General features: G+C 52.2%; 1 protein-coding gene across 3 annotated transcripts in view; it reads right to left on the bottom strand.

Moving 5' to 3' along the window:
- Positions 1 to 18912, bottom strand: part of tbc1d31 (TBC1 domain family, member 31) — a 70741-nt gene extending 51829 nt beyond the window's left edge. The window contains exon 1 of one of the 3 annotated variants that reach the window (XR_015756946.1): positions 18621 to 18912. Coding sequence is in view for 1 of the 3 variants with exons in the window: in XM_043688667.2 (XP_043544602.2) it covers positions 18621 to 18697 (77 nt within the window). In the remaining 2 variants the exon portion in view is untranslated. The remainder of the gene's footprint in view (positions 1 to 18620) is intronic. The other 2 variants (XM_043688667.2, XM_087986207.1) reach the window with 2 other exon arrangements.
- Positions 18913 to 20607: the final 1695 nt, after the last annotated feature.

Here is a 20607-nt window from a genome sequence, read left to right as displayed (position 1 = left end):
ACACACTGCACTGATGCCTGCCACAGTCAAACAGGAGAGCGAGATCCCACACACTGCACTGATGCCTGTCACAGACAAACAAGGGAGAGAGAGATCCCACACACTGCACTGATGCCTGCCACAGTCAAACAGGAGGGAGAGATCCCACACACTGCACTGATGCCTGCTACAGTCAAACAGGAGAGAGAGATCCCACACACTGCACTGATGCCTGTCACAGACAAACAAGGGAGAGAGAGATCCCACGCACTGCACTGATGCCTGTCACAGTCAAACAGGAGAGAGAGATCCCACACACTGCACTGATGCCGGCCACAGTCAAACAGGAGGGACAGATCCCAAACACTGCACTGATGCCTGTCACAGTCAAATAAAGGAGAGAGAGATCCCACACACTGCACTGATGCCTGTCACAGTCAAACAAAGGAGAGAGAGATCCCACACACTGCACTGATGCCTGTCACAGTCAAACAGGAGGGAGAGATCCCACACACTGCCATGCTGCCTGCCACAGTCAAACAGGAGGGACAGATCCCACACACTGCACTGATGCCTGCCACAGTCAAACAGGAGGGAGAGATCCCACACAATGCACTGATGCCTGTCACAGTCAAACAGGAGAGAGAGATCCCACACACTGCACTGCTGTCTGCCACAGTCAAACAGGAGGGAGAGATCCCACACACTGCACTGATGCCTGCCACAGTCAAACAGGAGAGAAAGATCCCACATACTGCACTGATGCCTGTCACAGTCAAACAGGAGAGAGAGATCCCACACAATGCACTGATGCCTATCACAGTCAAACAGGAGAGAGTGAGCCCACCCACTGCACTGATGCCTACCACAGTCAAACAGGAGAGACAGATCCCACACACTGCTCTGATGCCTGCCACAGTCAAACAGGAGGGAGAGATCCCACACACTGCACTGATGCCTGCCACAGTCAAACAGGAAGGAGAGATCCCACACACTGCACTGATGCCTGTCACAGTCAAACAGGAGAGAGAGATTCCACACACTGCACTGATGCCTGTCACAGTCAAACAGGAGAGAGAGATCCCACACACTGCACTGATGCCTATCACAGTCAAACAGGAGGGAGAGATTCCACACACTGCACTGATGCCAATCACAGTCAAACAGGAGAGAGAGATCCCACACAATGCACTGACGCCTATCACAGTCAAACAGGAGGGACAGATCCCACACACTGCACTGATGCCTGTCACAATCAAACAGGAGAGAGAGATCCCACACAATGCACTGACGCCTATCACAGTCAAACAGGAGGGACAGATCCCACACACTGCACTGATGCCTATCACAGTAAAACAAGGGAGAGAGAGATCCCACACACTGCACTGCTGCCTGCCACAGTCAAATAGGAGGGAGAGATCCCACACACTGCACTGTTGCCTATCACAGTCAAACAGGAGGGAGAGATCCCACACACTGGGATCCTGTTTGAGGGCGGCACGGCAGCACAGTGGTTAGCACTGCTGCCTCACAGCGCCAGAGCCAGAAACCCGGGTTCAATTCCCGACTCAGGCCACTGTGTGGAGTTTGCACATTCTCCCCTTGTCTGCATGGGTTTCCTCCGTGTACTCCGGTTTCCTCCCACAGTCCAAAGATGTGCATGTCAGGTGAATTGGCCATGCTAAATTGCCCGTAGTGTTAGGAAAAGGGGTAAATGTAGGGGAATGGGTGGGTTATGCTTCGGCGGGTTGGTGTGGACTTGTTGGGCCGAAGGGCCTGTTTCCACACGGTAAGTAATCTAATCTAATCTAATCTAATCTAAACACTGCACTGATGCCTATCACAGTCAAACAGGAGGGACAGATCCCACACAGTGCACTGATGCCTATCACAGTCAAATAGGAGAGAGAGATCCCACACACTGCACTGATGCCTGTCACAGTCAAACAGGAGAGAGAAATACCACACACTGCACTGATGCCTGCCACAGTGAAACAGGAGAGAGAGATCCCACACACTGCACTGATGCCTGTCACGGTCAAACAGGAGAGAGAGATCCCACACACTGCACTGATGCCTGCCACAGTCAAACAGGAGAGAGAGAACGCACACACTGCACTGATGCCTGCCACAGTCAAACAGGAGAGAGAGAGCCCACCCACTGCACTGCTGCCTGCCACAGTCAAACAGGAGGGAGAGATCCCACCCACTGCACTGCTGCCTGCCACAGTCAAACAGGAGGGAGAGATCCCACACAGTGCACTGATGCCTGTTACAGTCAAACAGGAGGGAGAGGTCCCACACACTGCACTGATGCCTGTCACAGACAAACAGGAGGGAGAGATCCCACACACTGCACTGATGCCTATCACAGTCAAACAGGAGGGTCAGATCCCACACACTGCACTGATGCCTGTCACAGTCAAACAAAGGAGAGAGAGATCCCACACACTGCACTGATGCCTGCCACAGTCAAACAGGAGGGAGTGATCCCACACACTGCACTGATGCCTGCTACAGTCAAACAGGAGAGAGAGATCCCACACACTGCACTGCTGCCTGCCACAGTCAAACAGGAGGGACAGATCCCACACACTGCACTGATGCCTGTCACAGTCAAACAGGAGAGAGAGATTCCACACACTGCACTGATGCCTGTCACAGTCAAACAGGAGAGAGAGATCCCACACACTGCACTGATGCCTATCACAGTCAAACAGGAGGGAGAGATTCCACACACTGCACTGACGCCTATCACAGTCAAACAGGAGGGACAGATCCCACACACTGCACTGATGCCTGTCACAATCAAACATGAGAGAGAGATCCCACACACTGCACTGATGCCTGTCACAGTCAAACAGGAGAGAGAGATCCCACACACTGCACTGCTGCCTGCCACAGTCAAACAGGAGGGACTGATTCCACACACTGCACTGATGCCTGTCACAGTCAAACAGGAGAGAGTGATCCCACACACTGCACTGATGCCTGCCACAGTCAAACAGGAGAGAGAGATCCCACACACTGCACTGATGCCTGTCACAGACAAACAAGGGAGAGAGAGATCCCACACACTGCACTGATGCCTGCCACAGTCAAACAGGAGGGAGAGATCCCACACAGTGCACTGATGCCTGTTACAGTCAAACAGGAGGGAGAGGTCCCACACACTGCACTGATGCCTGTCACAGACAAACAGGAGGGAGAGATCCCACACACTGCACTGATGCCTATCACAGTCAAACAGGAGGGACAGATCCCACACACTGCACTGATGCCTGTCACAGTCAACAAAGGAGAGAGAGATCCCACACACTGCACTGATGCCTGCCACAGTCAAACAGGAGGGAGTGATCCCACACACTGCACTGATGCCTGCTACAGTCAAACAGGAGAGAGAGATCCCACACACTGCACTGCTGCCTGCCACAGTCAAACAGGAGGGACAGATCCCACACACTGCACTGATGCCTGCCACAGTCAAACAGGAGAGAGAGATCCCACACACTGCACTGATGCCTGCCACAGTCAAACAGGAGAGAGAGAGCCCACACACTGCACTGATGCCTGTCACAGTCAAACAGGAGGGACAGATCCCACACACTGCACTGCTGCCTGCCACAGTCAAACAGGAGGGAGAGATCCCACACACTGCACTGATGCCTGCTACAGTCAAACAGGAGAGAGAGATCCCACAAACTGCACTGATGCCTGTCACAGTCAAACAGGAGGGAGAGGTCCCACACACTGCACTGCTGCCTGCCACAGTCAAACAGGAGAGAGAGATCCCACACACTGCACTGCTGCCTGCCACAGTCAAACAGGAGAGAGAGATCCCACACACTGCACTGATGCCTGCCACAGTCAAACAGGAGAGAGAGATCCCACACACTGCACTGATGCCTGCCACAGTCAAACAGGAGGGACAGATCCCACACACTGCACTGTTGCCTGCCACAGTCAAACAGGAGGGAGAGATCCCACACACTGCACTGATGCCTGCTACAGTCAAACAGGAGAGAGAGATCCCACACACTGCACTGATGCCTGTCACAGTCAAACAGGAGGGAGAGGTCCCACACACTGCACTGCTGCCTGCCACAGTCAAACAGGAGGGACAGATCCCACACACTGCACTGATGCCTGTCACAGTCAAACAGGAGAGAGAGATCCCACACACTGCACTGATGCCTGCCACAGTCAAACAGGAGGGACAGATCCCACAAACTGCACTGATGCCTGTCACAGACAAACAGGAGAGAGAGATCCCACACACTGCACTGATGCCTGCCACAGTCAAACAGGAGAGAGAGATCCCACACACTGCACTGATGCCTGCCACAGTCAAACAGGAGAGAGAGAGCCCACACACTGCACTGATGCCTGTCACAGTCAAACAGGAGGGACAGATCCCACACACTGCACTGCTGCCTGCCACAGTCAAACAGGAGGGAGAGATCCCACACACTGCACTGATGCCTGCTACAGTCAAACAGGAGAGAGAGATCCCACAAACTGCACTGATGCCTGTCACAGTCAAACAGGAGGGAGAGGTCCCACACACTGCACTGCTGCCTGCCACAGTCAAACAGGAGGGACAGATCCCACACACTGCACCGATGCCTGTCACAGTCAAACAGGAGAGAGAGATCCCACACACTGCACTGATGCCTGTCACAGTCAAACAAAGGAGAGAGAGATCCCACACACTGCACTGATGCCTGCCACAGTCAAACAGGAGGGAGTGATCCCACACACTGCACTGATGCCTGCTACAGTCAAACAGGAGAGAGAGATCCCACACACTGCACTGCTGCCTGCCACAGTCAAACAGGAGAGAGAGATCCCACACACTGCACTGATGCCTGCCACAGTCAAACAGGAGAGAGCGATCCCACACACTGCACTGATGCCTGCCACAGTCAAACAGGAGGGACAGATCCCACACACTGCACTGTTGCCTGCCACAGTCAAACAGGAGGGAGAGATCCCACACACTGCACTGATGCCTGCTACAGTCAAACAGGAGAGAGAGATCCCACACACTGCACTGATGCCTGTCACAGTCAAACAGGAGGGAGAGGTCCCACACACTGCACTGCTGCCTGCCACAGTCAAACAGGAGGGACAGATCCCACACACTGCACTGATGCCTGTCACAGTCAAACAGGAGAGAGAGATCCCACACACTGCACTGATGCCTGTCACAGTCAAACAGGAGGGACAGATCCCACACACTGCACTGATGCCTGTCACAGACAAACAGGAGAGAGAGATCCCACACACTGCACTGATGCCTGTCACAGTCAAACAGGAGGGAGTGATCCCACACACTGCACTGATGCCTGCTACAGTCAAACAGGAGAGAGAGATCCCACACACTGCACTGCTGCCTGCCACAGTCAAACAGGAGGGACAGATCCCACACACTGCACTGATGCCAGTCACAGTCAAACAGGAGGGACAGATCCCACACACTGCACTGCTGCCTGCCACAGTAAAACAGGAGGGAGAGATCCCACACACTGCACTGATGCCCGCTACAGTCAAACAGGAGAGAGAGATCCCACACACTGCACTGCTGCCTGCCACAGTCAAACAGGAGGGACTGATTCCACACACTGCACTGATGCCTGTCACAGTCAAACAGGAGAGAGAGATCCCACACAGTGCACTGATGCCTGCCACAGTCAAACAGGAGAGAGAGATCCCACACACTGCACTGATGCCTGTCACAGACAAACAAGGGAGAGAGAGATCCCACACACTGCACTGATGCCTGCCACAGTCAAACAGGAGGGAGAGATCCCACACACTGCACTGATGTCTGTCACAGTCAAACAAAGGAGAGAGAGATCCCACACACTGCACTGATGCCTGCCACAGTCAAACAGGAGGGAGTGATCCCACACACTGCACTGATGCCTGCTACAGTCAAACAGGAGAGAGAGATCCCACACACTGCACTGCTGCCTGCCACAGTCAAACAGGAGGGACAGATCCCACACACTGCACTGATGCCTGCCACAGTCAAACAGGAGAGAGAGATCCCACACACTGCACTGATGCCTGCCACAGTCAAACAGGAGAGAGAGAGCCCACACACTGCACTGATGCCTGTCACAGTCAAACAGGAGGGACAGATCCCACACACTGCACTGCTGCCTGCCACAGTCAAACAGGAGGGAGAGATCCCACACACTGCACTGATGCCTGCTACAGTCAAACAGGAGAGAGAGATCCCACACACTGCACTGATGCCTGTCACAGTCAAACAGGAGGGAGAGGTCCCACACACTGCACTGCTGCCTGCCACAGTCAAACAGGAGGGACAGGTCCCACACACTGCACTGATGCCTGTCACAGTCAAACAGGAGAGAGAGATCCCACACACTGCACTGATGCCTGTCACAGTCAAACAGGAGGGACAGATCCCACACACTGCACTGATGCCTGTCACAGACAAACAGGAGAGAGAGATCCCACACACTGCACTGATGCCTGTCACAGTCAAACAGGAGGGAGTGATCCCACACACTGCACTGATGCCTGCTACAGTCAAACAGGAGAGAGAGATCCCACACACTGCACTACTGCCTGCCACAGTCAAACAGGAGGGAGAGATCCCACACACTGAACTGATGCCTGTCACAGTCAAACAGGAGGGACAGATCCCACACACTGCACTGCTGCCTGCCACAGTAAAACAGGAGGGAGAGATCCCACACACTGCACTGATGCCTGCTACAGTCAAACAGGAGAGAGAGATCCCACACACTGCACTGATGCCTGCCACAGTCAAACAGGAGGGACTGATTCCACACACTGCACTGATGCCTGTCACAGTCAAACAGGAGAGAGAGATCCCACACACTGCACTGATGCCTGCCACAGTCAAACAGGAGAGAGAGATCCCACACACTGCACTGATGCCTGTCACAGACAAACAAGGGAGAGAGAGATCCCACACACTGCACTGATGCCTGCCACAGTCAAACAGGAGGGAGAGATCCCACACACTGCACTGATGCCTGCTACAGTCAAACAGGAGAGAGAGATCCCACACACTGCACTGATGCCTGTCACAGACAAACAAGGGAGAGAGAGATCCCACGCACTGCACTGCTGCCTGTCACAGTCAAACAGGAGAGAGAGAGATCCCACACACTGTACTGATGCCGGCCACAGTCAAACAGGAGGGACAGATCCCAAACACTGCACTGATGCCTGTCACAGTCAAACAAAGGAGAGAGAGATCACACACACTGCACTGATGCCTGTCACAGTCAAACAAAGGAGAGAGAGATCCCACACACTGCACTGATGCCTGTCACAGTCAAACAGGAGGGAGAGATCCCACACACTGCCATGCTGCCTGCCACAGTCAAACAGGAGGGACAGATCCCACACACTGCACTGATGCCTGCCACAGTCAAACAGGAGGGAGAGATCCCACACAATGCACTGATGCCTGTCACAGTCAAACAGGAGAGAGAGATCCCACACACTGCACTGGTGTCTGCCACAGTCAAACAGGAGGGAGAGATCCCACACACTGCACTGATGCCTGCCACAGTCAAACAGGAGAGAAAGATCCCACACACTGCACTGATGCCTGTCACAGTCAAACAGGAGAGAGAGATCCCACACAATGCACTGATGCCTATCACAGTCAAACAGGAGAGAGTTAGCCCACACACTGCACTGATGCCTGCCACAGTCAAACAGGAGAGACAGATCCCACACACTGCTCTGATGCCTGCCACAGTCAAACAGGAGGGAGAGATCCCACACACTGCACTGATGCCTATCACAGTCAAACAGGAGGGAGAGATTCCACACACTGCACTGATGCCTGTCACAGTCAAACAGGAGAGAGAGATCCCACACACTGCACTGATGCCTATCACAGTCAAACAGGAGGGAGAGATTCCACACACTGCACTGATGCCAATCACAGTCAAACAGGAGAGAGAGATCCCACACAATGCACTGACGCCTATCACAGTCAAACAGGAGAGAGAGATCCCACACACTGCACTGATGCCTGCCACAATCAAACAGGAGGGAGAGATCCCACACACTGCACTGATGCCAATCACAGTCAAACAGGAGAGAGAGATTCCACACACTGCACTGATGCCAATCACAGTCAAACAGGAGAGAGAGATTGCACACATGGCACTGATGCCTGTCACAGTGAAACGAGGGAGAGAGAGATCCCACAGACTACACTGATGCCTGCCACAGTCAAACAGGAGGGACAGGTCCCACACACTGCACTGACGCCTGTCACAGTCAAACAGGAGGGAGATATCCCACACACTGCACTGATGTCTGTCACAGTCAAACAGGAAGGAGAGACCCCACACACTGCACTGATGCCTGTCACAGTCAAACAGGAGAGAGAGATCCCACACACTGCACTGATGCCTATCACAGTCAAACAGGAGGGAGAGATCCCACACACTGCACTGATGCCTGTCACAGTCAAACAAAGGAGAGACAGATCCCACACACTGCACTGCTGCCTGTCACAGTCAAACAGGAGAGAGAGACTCCACACACTGCACGGATGCCTGTCACAGTCAAACAGGAGAGAGAGATCCCACACACTGCACTGATGCCTATCACAGTCAAACAGGAGGGAGAGATCCCACACACTGCACTGATGCCTGTCACAGTCAAACAAAGGAGAGACAGATCCCACACACTGCACTGATGCCTGCCACAGTCAAACAGGAGAGAGTGATCCCACACACTGCACTGAGGCCTGCTACAGTCAAATAGGAGAGAGAGATCCCACACACTGCACTGATGCCTGCCACAATCAAACAGGAGAGAGAGATCCCACACACTGCCATGCTGCCTGCCACAGTCAAACAGGAGAGAGAGATCCCACACACTGCTCTGATGCCTGCCACAGTCAAACAGGAGAGAGAGATCCCACACACTGCACTGATGCCTGCCACAGTCAAACAGGAAGGAGAGATTCCACACACTGCACTGATGCCTGTCACAGTCAAACAGGAGAGAGAGATCCCACACAATGCACTGATGCCTATCACAGTCAAACAGGAGGGAGAGATCCCACACACTGCACTGCTGCCTGCCACAGTCAAATAGGAGAGAGAGATCCCACACAATGCACTGACGCCTATCACAGTCAAACAGGAGCGACAGATCCCACACACTGCACTGATGCCTGTCACAGTCAAACAGGAGGGAGAGATCCCACACACTGCACTGATGCCTGTCACAGTCAAAGAAAGGAGAGAGAGATCCCACACACTGCACTGATGCCTGTCACAGTCCAACAGAAGAGAGAGATCCCACACACTGCACTGATGCCTGTCACAGTCCAACAGAAGAGAGAGATCCCACACACTGCACTGATGCCTGTCACAGTCCAACAGAAGAGAGAGATCCCACACACTGCACTGATGCGTGTCACAGTCAAACAGGAGAGAGAGATCCCACACACTGCACTGATGCCTATCACAGTCAAACAGGAGGGAGAGATCCCACACACTGGGATCCTGTTTGAGGGCGGCATGGCGGCACAGTGGTTAGCACTGCTGCCTCACAGCGCCAGAGCCAGAGACCCGGGTTCAATTCCCGACTCAGGCCACTGTGTGGAGTTTGCACATTCTCCCCGTGTCTGCGTGGGTTTCCTCCGTGTACTCCGGTTTCCTCCCACAGTCCAAAGATGTGCAGGTCAGGTGAATTGGCCATGCTAAATTGCCCGTAGTGTTAGGAAAAGGGGTAAATGTAGGGGAATGGGCGGGTTACGCTTCGGCGGGTCGGTATGGACTTGTTGGGCCGAAGGGCCTGTTTCCACACTGTTAGTAATCTAATCTAATCTAATCTAATCTAATCTAAACACTGCACTGATGCCTATCACAGTCAAACAGGAGGGACAGATCCCACACAGTGCACTGATGCCTATCACTGTCAAATAGGAGAGAGAGATCCCACACACTGCACTGAAGTCTGTCACAGTCAAACAGGAGGGACTGATCTCACACACTGCACTGATGCCTGCCACAGTCAAACAGGAGAGAGAGATCGCACACACTGCACTGATGACTGCCACAGTCAAACAGGAGAGAGAGATCCCACACACTGCACTGCTGCCTGCCACAGTCAAACAGGAGGGAGAGATCCCACCCACTGCACTGCTGCCTGCCACAGTCAAACAGGAGGGAGAGATGCCACACAGTGCACTGATGCCTGTCACAGTCAAACAGGAGGGAGAGGTCCCACACACTGCACTGATGCCTGTCACAGACAAACAGGAGGGACAGATCCCACACACTGCACTGATGCCGATCACAGTCAAACAGGAGAGAGAGATCCCACACACTGCACTGATGCCTGCCACAGTCAAACAAAGGAGAGAGAGATCCCACACACTGCACTGATGCCTGCCACAGTCAAACAGGAGGGAGTGATCCCACACACTGCACTGATGCCTGCTACAGTCAAACAGGAGAGAGAGATCCCACACACTGCACTGCTGCCTGCCACAGTCAAACAGGAGGGACAGATCCCACACACTGCACTGATGCCTGTCACAGTAAAACAGGAGGGAGAGATCCCACACACTGCACTGATGCCTGCTACAGTCAAACAGGAGAGAGAGATCCCACACACTGCACTGCTGCCTGCCTCAGTCAAACAGGAGGGACTGATTCCACACACTGCACTGATGCCTGCCACAGTCAAACAGGAGAGAGAGAACGCACACACTGCACTGATGCCTGCCACAGTCAAACAGGAAAGAGAGAGCCCACCCACTGCACTGCTGCCTGCCACAGTCAAACAGGAGGGAGAGATCCCACCCACTGCACTGCTGCCTGCCACAGTCAAACAGGAGGGAGAGATGCCACACAGTGCACTGATGCCTGTCACAGTCAAACAGGAGGGAGAGGTCCCACACACTGCACTGATGCCTGTCACAGACAAACAGGAGGGACAGATCCCACACACTGCACTGATGCCTGTCACAGACAAACAGGAGAGAGAGATCCCACACACTGCACTGATGCCTGTCACAGTCAAACAGGAGGGAGTGATCCCACACACTGCACTGATGCCTGCTACAGTCAAACAGGAGAGAGAGATCCCACACACTGCACTGCTGCCTGCCACAGTCAAACAGGAGGGACAGATCCCACACACTGCACTGATGCCTGTCACAGTCAAACAGGAGGGACAGATCCCACACACTGCACTGCTGCCTGCCACAGTAAAACAGGAGGGAGAGATCCCACACACTGCACTGATGCCTGCTACAGTCAAACAGGAGAGAGAGATCCCACACACTGCACTGCTGCCTGCCACAGTCAAACAGGAGGGACTGATTCCACACACTGCACTGATGCCTGTCACAGTCAAACAGGAGAGAGAGATCCCACACACTGCACTGATGCCTGCCACAGTCAAACAGGAGAGAGAGATCCCACACACTGCACTGATGCCTGTCACAGACAAACAAGGGAGAGAGAGATCCCACACACTGCACTGATGCCTGCCACAGTCAAACAGGAGGGAGAGATCCCACACACTGCACTGATGGCAGCTACAGTCAAACAGGAGAGAGAGATCCCACACACTGCACTGATGCCTGTCACAGACAAACAAGGGAGAGAGAGATCCCACGCACTGCACTGATGCCTGTCACAGTCAAACAGGAGAGAGAGATCCCACACACTGCACTGATGCTGGCCACAGTCAAACAGGAGGGACAGATCCCAAACACTGCACTGATGCCTGTCACAGTCAAACAAAGGAGAGAGAGATCCCACACACTGCACTGATGCCTGTCACAGTCAAACAAAGGAGAGAGAGATCCCACACACTGCACTGATGCCTGTCACAGTCAAACAGGAGGGAGAGATCCCACACACTGCACTGCTGCCTGCCACAGTCAAACAGGAGGGACAGATCCCACACACTGCACTGATGCCTGCCACAGTCAAACAGGAGGGAGAGATCCCACACAATGCACTGATGCCTGTCACAGTCAAACAGGAGAGAGAGATCCCACACACTGCACTGCTGTCTGCCACAGTCAAACAGGAGGGAGAGATCCCACACACTGCACTGATGCCTGCCACAGTCAAACAGGAGAGAAAGATCCCATACACTGCACTGATGCCTGTCACAGTCAAACAGGAGAGAGAGATCCCACACAATGCACTGATGCCTATCACAGTCAAACAGGAGAGAGTGAGCCCACCCACTGCACTGATGCCTGCCACAGTCAAACAGGAGAGACAGATCCCACACACTGCTCTGATGCCTGCCACAGTCAAACAGGAGGGAGAGATCCCACACACTGCACTGATGCCTGCCACAGTCAAACAGGAAGGAGAGATCCCACACACTGCACTGATGCCTATCACAGTCAAACAGGAGGGAGAGATTCCACACACTGCACTGATGCCTGTCACAGTCAAACAGGAGAGAGAGATCCCACACACTGCACTGATGCCTATCACAGTCAAACAGGAGGGAGAGATTCCACACACTGCACTGATGCCAATCACAGTCAAACAGGAGAGAGAGATCCCACACAATGCACTGACGCCTATCACAGTCAAACAGGAGCGACAGATCCCACACACTGCACTGATGCCTGTCACAATCAAACAGGAGAGAGAGATCCCACACAATGCACTGACGCCTATCACAATCAAACAGGAGGGACAGATCCCACACACTGCACTGATGCCTATCACAGTAAAACAAGGGAGATAGAGATCCCACACACTGCACTGCTGCCTGCCACAGTCAAATAGGAGAGAGAGATCCCATACACTGCACTGATGTCTGTCACAGTCAAACAGGAAGGAGAGACCCCACACACTGCACTGATGCCTGTCACAGTCAAGCAGGAGAGAGAGATCCCACACACTGCACTGATGCCTGTCACAGTCAAACAGGAGAGAGAGATCCCACACACTGCACTGATGCCTGCCACAGTCAAACAGGAGAGAGAGAACGCACACACTGCACTGATGCCTGTCACAGTCCAACAGAAGAGAGAGATCCCACACACTGCACTGATGCCTGTCACAGTCCAACAGAAGAGAGAGATCCCACACACTGCACTGATGCCTGTCACAGTCCAACAGAAGAGAGAGATCCCACACACTGCACTGATGCCTGTCACAGTCAAACAGGAGAGAGAGATCCCACACACTGCACTGATGCCTATCACAGTCAAACAGGAGGGAGAGATCCCACACACTGCACTGATGCCTGTCACAGTCAAACAAAGGAGAGACAGATCCCACACACTGCACTGCTGCCTGTCACAGTCAAACAGGAGAGAGAGACTCCACACACTGCACGGATGCCTGTCACAGTCAAACAGGAGAGAGAGATCCCTCACACTCCACTGATGCCTATCACAGTCAAACAGGAGGGAGAGATCCCACACACTGCACTGATGCCTGTCACAGTCAAACAAAGGAGAGACAGATCCCACACACTGCACTGATGCCTGCCACAGTCAAACAGGAGAGAGTGATCCCACACACTGCACTGAGGCCTGCTACAGTCAAATAGGAGAGAGAGATCCCACACACTGCACTGATGCCTGCCACAATCAAACAGGAGAGAGAGATCCCACACACTGCCATGCTGCCTGCCACAGTCAAACAGGAGAGAGAGATCCCACACACTGCTCTGATGCCTGCCACAGTCAAACAGGAGAGAGAGATCCCACACACTGCACTGATGCCTGCCACAGTCAAACAGGAAGGAGAGATTCCACACACTGCACTGATGCCTGTCACAGTCAAACAGGAGAGAGAGATCCCACACAATGCACTGATGCCTATCACAGTCAAACAGGAGGGAGAGATCCCACACACTGCACTGCTGCCTGCCACAGTCAAATAGGAGAGAGAGATCCCACACAATGCACTGACGCCTATCACAGTCAAACAGGAGCGACAGATCCCACACACTGCACTGATGCCTGTCACAGTCAAACAGGAGGGAGAGATCCCACACACTGCACTGATGCCTGTCACAGTCAAAGAAAGGAGAGAGAGATCCCACACACTGCACTGATGCCTGTCACAGTCCAACAGAAGAGAGAGATCCCACACACTGCACTGATGCCTGTCACAGTCCAACAGAAGAGAGAGATCCCACACACTGCACTGATGCCTGTCACAGTCCAACAGAAGAGAGAGATCCCACACACTGCACTGATGCGTGTCACAGTCAAACAGGAGAGAGAGATCCCACACACTGCACTGATGCCTATCACAGTCAAACAGGAGGGAGAGATCCCACACACTGGGATCCTGTTTGAGGGCGGCATGGCGGCACAGTGGTTAGCACTGCTGCCTCACAGCGCCAGAGCCAGAGACCCGGGTTCAATTCCCGACTCAGGCCACTGTGTGGAGTTTGCACATTCTCCCCGTGTCTGCGTGGGTTTCCTCCGTGTACTCCGGTTTCCTCCCACAGTCCAAAGATGTGCAGGTCAGGTGAATTGGCCATGCTAAATTGCCCGTAGTGTTAGGAAAAGGGGTAAATGTAGGGGAATGGGCGGGTTACGCTTCGGCGGGTCGGTATGGACTTGTTGGGCCGAAGGGCCTGTTTCCACACTGTTAGTAATCTAATCTAATCTAATCTAATCTAATCTAAACACTGCACTGATGCCTATCACAGTCAAACAGGAGGGACAGATCCCACACAGTGCACTGATGCCTATCACTGTCAAATAGGAGAGAGAGATCCCACACACTGCACTGAAGTCTGTCACAGTCAAACAGGAGGGACTGATCTCACACACTGCACTGATGCCTGCCACAGTCAAACAGGAGAGAGAGATCGCACACACTGCACTGATGACTGCCACAGTCAAACAGGAGAGAGAGATCCCACACACTGCACTGCTGCCTGCCACAGTCAAACAGGAGGGAGAGATCCCACCCACTGCACTGCTGCCTGCCACAGTCAAACAGGAGGGAGAGATGCCACACAGTGCACTGATGCCTGTCACAGTCAAACAGGAGGGAGAGGTCCCACACACTGCACTGATGCCTGTCACAGACAAACAGGAGGGACAGATCCCACACACTGCACTGATGCCGATCACAGTCAAACAGGAGAGAGAGATCCCACACACTGCACTGATGCCTGCCACAGTCAAACAAAGGAGAGAGAGATCCCACACACTGCACTGATGCCTGCCACAGTCAAACAGGAGGGAGTGATCCCACACACTGCACTGATGCCTGCTACAGTCAAACAGGAGAGAGAGATCCCACACACTGCACTGCTGCCTGCCACAGTCAAACAGGAGGGACAGATCCCACACACTGCACTGATGCCTGTCACAGTAAAACAGGAGGGAGAGATCCCACACACTGCACTGATGCCTGCTACAGTCAAACAGGAGAGAGAGATCCCACACACTGCACTGCTGCCTGCCTCAGTCAAACAGGAGGGACTGATTCCACACACTGCACTGATGCCTGCCACAGTCAAACAGGAGAGAGAGAACGCACACACTGCACTGATGCCTGCCACAGTCAAACAGGAAAGAGAGAGCCCACCCACTGCACTGCTGCCTGCCACAGTCAAACAGGAGGGAGAGATCCCACCCACTGCACTGCTGCCTGCCACAGTCAAACAGGAGGGAGAGATGCCACACAGTGCACTGATGCCTGTCACAGTCAAACAGGAGGGAGAGGTCCCACACACTGCACTGATGCCTGTCACAGACAAACAGGAGGGACAGATCCCACACACTGCACTGATGCCTGTCACAGACAAACAGGAGAGAGAGATCCCACACACTGCACTGATGCCTGTCACAGTCAAACAGGAGGGAGTGATCCCACACACTGCACTGATGCCTGCTACAGTCAAACAGGAGAGAGAGATCCCACACACTGCACTGCTGCCTGCCACAGTCAAACAGGAGGGACAGATCCCACACACTGCACTGATGCCTGTCACAGTCAAACAGGAGGGACAGATCCCACACACTGCACTGCTGCCTGCCACAGTAAAACAGGAGGGAGAGATCCCACACACTGCACTGATGCCTGCTACAGTCAAACAGGAGAGAGAGATCCCACACACTGCACTGCTGCCTGCCACAGTCAAACAGGAGGGACTGATTCCACACACTGCACTGATGCCTGTCACAGTCAAACAGGAGAGAGAGATCCCACACACTGCACTGATGCCTGCCACAGTCAAACAGGAGAGAGAGATCCCACACACTGCACTGATGCCTGTCACAGACAAACAAGGGAGAGAGAGATCCCACACACTGCACTGATGCCTGCCACAGTCAAACAGGAGGGAGAGATCCCACACACTGCACTGATGGCAGCTACAGTCAAACAGGAGAGAGAGATCCCACACACTGCACTGATGCCTGTCACAGACAAACAAGGGAGAGAGAGATCCCACGCACTGCACTGATGCCTGTCACAGTCAAACAGGAGAGAGAGATCCCACACACTGCACTGATGCTGGCCACAGTCAAACAGGAGGGACAGATCCCAAACACTGCACTGATGCCTGTCACAGTCAAACAAAGGAGAGAGAGATCCCACACACTGCACTGATGCCTGTCACAGTCAAACAAAGGAGAGAGAGATCCCACACACTGCACTGATGCCTGTCACAGTCAAACAGGAGGGAGAGATCCCACACACTGCACTGCTGCCTGCCACAGTCAAACAGGAGGGACAGATCCCACACACTGCACTGATGCCTGCCACAGTCAAACAGGAGGGAGAGATCCCACACAATGCACTGATGCCTGTCACAGTCAAACAGGAGAGAGAGATCCCACACACTGCACTGCTGTCTGCCACAGTCAAACAGGAGGGAGAGATCCCACACACTGCACTGATGCCTGCCACAGTCAAACAGGAGAGAAAGATCCCATACACTGCACTGATGCCTGTCACAGTCAAACAGGAGAGAGAGATCCCACACAATGCACTGATGCCTATCACAGTCAAACAGGAGAGAGTGAGCCCACCCACTGCACTGATGCCTGCCACAGTCAAACAGGAGAGACAGATCCCACACACTGCTCTGATGCCTGCCACAGTCAAACAGGAGGGAGAGATCCCACACACTGCACTGATGCCTGCCACAGTCAAACAGGAAGGAGAGATCCCACACACTGCACTGATGCCTATCACAGTCAAACAGGAGGGAGAGATTCCACACACTGCACTGATGCCTGTCACAGTCAAACAGGAGAGAGAGATCCCACACACTGCACTGATGCCTATCACAGTCAAACAGGAGGGAGAGATTCCACACACTGCACTGATGCCAATCACAGTCAAACAGGAGAGAGAGATCCCACACAATGCACTGACGCCTATCACAGTCAAACAGGAGCGACAGATCCCACACACTGCACTGATGCCTGTCACAATCAAACAGGAGAGAGAGATCCCACACAATGCACTGACGCCTATCACAATCAAACAGGAGGGACAGATCCCACACACTGCACTGATGCCTATCACAGTAAAACAAGGGAGATAGAGATCCCACACACTGCACTGCTGCCTGCCACAGTCAAATAGGAGAGAGAGATCCCATACACTGCACTGATGTCTGTCACAGTCAAACAGGAAGGAGAGACCCCACACACTGCACTGATGCCTGTCACAGTCAAGCAGGAGAGAGAGATCCCACACACTGCACTGATGCCTGTCACAGTCAAACAGGAGAGAGAGATCCCACACACTGCACTGATGCCTGCCACAGTCAAACAGGAGAGAGAGAACGCACACACTGCACTGATGCCGGCCACAGTCAAACAGGAGAGAGAGAGCCCACCCACTGCACCGCTGCCTGCCACAGTCAAACAGGAGGGAGAGATCCCACACAGTGCACTGATGCCTGTCACAGACAAACAGGAGGGAGAGATCCCACACACTGCACTGATGCCTGTCACAGTCAAACAGGAGGGAGAGATCCCACACACTGCACTGATGCCTGCCACAGTCAAACAGGAGGGAGTGATCCCACACACTGCACTGATGCCTGCTACAGTCAAACAGGAGAGAGAGATCCCACACACTGCACTGCTGCCTGCCACAGTCAAACAGGAGGGAGAGATCCCACACACTGCACTGATGCCTGCCACAGTCAAACAGGAGAGAGAGATCCCACACACTGCACTGATGCCTGCCACAGTCAAACAGGAGAGAGAGATCCCACACACTGCACTGATGCCTGCCACAGTCAAACAGGAGAGAGAGAGCCCACACACTGCACTGATGCCTGTCTCAGTCAAACAGGAGGGACAGATCCCACACACTGCACTGATGCCTGCCACAGTCAAACAGGAGAGAGAGATCCCACACACTGCACTGATGCCTGCCACAGTCAAACAGGAGAGAGATCCCACACACTGCACTGATGCCTGCCACAGTCAAACAGGAGAGAGAGAGCCCACACACTGCACTGATGCCTGTCACAGTCAAACAGGAGGGAGAGGTCCCACACACTGCACTGCTGCCTGTCACAGACAAACAGGAGGGAGAGGTCCCACACACTGCACTGATGCCTGCTTCAGTCGAATAGGTGTTTTTGCTGTAAATGGCTGACAAGGATAATGTTACCCGTCGGTTGCTGAGGGGTTGGGCCTGCGATGCCAGATCTTGCCCTGGGGCCGGGCTCCGATGTCGCTGATCTGCATCAGGGTGGTAACCAGCTCGGCGGCAAATTCAAACTTTCCGTCACTGTCACCTCATCACATCATCTGTAAAATACTTAAATGCCCTCCAAACGGAAAGGTTTTCTAGAAAACAGACACATTAAATCAAAATCCAATTTACAAATTCGAAACACTTCAACGAAACAAACCCCTCAAAATAACGAACATTCTTTGCAGTAAAATCCGGTCGTGGAGGAAGTGACATCACTACGTTTACTGTCTGCGGCGCATGCTGGGAGTTGTAGTTCTGAAGTAAGGTTAACTGCTTTCTCTCCATCTGAAAATGTGTTGCTGGAAAAGCGCAGCAGGTCAGGCAGCATCCAAGGAGCAGGAGAATCGATGTTTCGGGCATGAGCCCTTCTTCAGGAATGCTTTCTCTCCATGAATGCTGTCAGTCGAACTAAGTTTTTCTCGCAGTTTCTATTTTTCTTTCTGGGAATTCTAGTTTTCGGAGTTGGTTTGATAAGGGAAGTTGTTGGAAAGGAAAATTGTATTTAAAGGTTCTGCGAATTTTTTCTCCGCCAATGAAGTACTTTTTGAAGTGTAGCTCCTCTTGCAATGCATAAAATACATTCAATCTCAAAAATAGTAATGAGATAATGACAAAATTTATCTTGATTTTTATTTTCAGTATTTATACTTAAATCATTTCAATAAACCGCTTACTTAGTCATTTGCTGGCTGCATTTTAATTCAAAGGTCACATCTACTTTAGGCCATGAGTTTCTGCCATGGGCCTTTGTGTAACTGGATCACCCAATTTTGGGCTCGCATAAGATCTTTGGGTAAATGGGAAAGATTTCCCATAATTTAGCAGGGTACAAGCACTTTCTGTTTTTATGACTTGAATTCTCTCCATTTTGTTGGTTTCTAAGATGGCTGATAAGTTTATAGAACGTGTGTGTCTTTGCTGATGCCTTGATTTTATCTTTGTGAGACTCCATCGAAATGTTTAAATCTATTTGGTGCCTTCCTGAATGAACCATCTCCATTATAATTAAACACAGACTAGAGACATTGTGTTGGTTGGGATGTCTGGCTCCTTCAAGGATGCTTTGATGACAGCATTTCCCCTGCCTTCTTGGTGTATCTCCTGGAATGTCTAATTTCTGAGTAGAGGATGTGTTTGGGAGTCTGATGTCAAGTATATAAACAACATGTTTGACCCAGCTAAGCTGATTTTCAGTGATGATTTTGCAATTCCTGTGCCACAATAACAACACTTTTGAACTACCTTGATGATCATGAAATGAATTGGGATTGGGCTGTGAAGATGCTGTAGAAGGCAAATGTTTGTGATACATTACAGTTCACAGGTTGCTTCTCCCATTTGGTCATTCAAACTAAGTTTAAGGTTGCCCAAGGACTTCACAAAAACCCTATAAATATCGAGCAGTGACTAGTGCAGTACTGTAGAGATCTGGACTAGGACCCCATCTATTTATATTACATATAGCTTATGTAATATCTCAAATTTTGCTGATGAGACAAAGCTGAGTGGAAGAGTTGTGAGGGGGATGCAGAGATGTTGCAGTCTGATTTGGACAGGCTGAGTGAATGGGCAAATGCATAGCAGATGCATTATAATGTGGATAAATTTGAGGTTCTCCACTCTAGTCACAAAACTGGGAATGGCTGTAAATTCAGAGGTGAACACTTAACAAGGCTTGGATGTCCTAGTGCACCAGTCACTTAAATAAGTGCACAGGTTTCGCAGGCAATAAAGGTAATCTATACCTTGGCCTTTATCGCAAAAGGATTCAAGTACAGGAATAAGGATGCCTTGCTGAAAGGCTATTGGTGAGGCCACACCTGGGATTTATAGGCAGTTCTGGTCTTATTTGAGAAAGGATGTTCTTGCTGCAGACTGAGTGCAGTGAAAGTTTACCAGA

This window comes from Chiloscyllium plagiosum, unplaced genomic scaffold, assembly GCF_037043375.1.
Source record: "Chiloscyllium plagiosum isolate Xiang-an unplaced genomic scaffold, Cpla_swu_hap1 HiC_scaffold_4, whole genome shotgun sequence".
In the NCBI taxonomy this organism is placed as follows: domain Eukaryota; kingdom Metazoa; phylum Chordata; class Chondrichthyes; order Orectolobiformes; family Hemiscylliidae; genus Chiloscyllium; species Chiloscyllium plagiosum.
The sequence above is the reverse complement of the archived record's forward strand: the minus strand, read 5'-3'. Positions and strand labels throughout refer to the sequence as shown.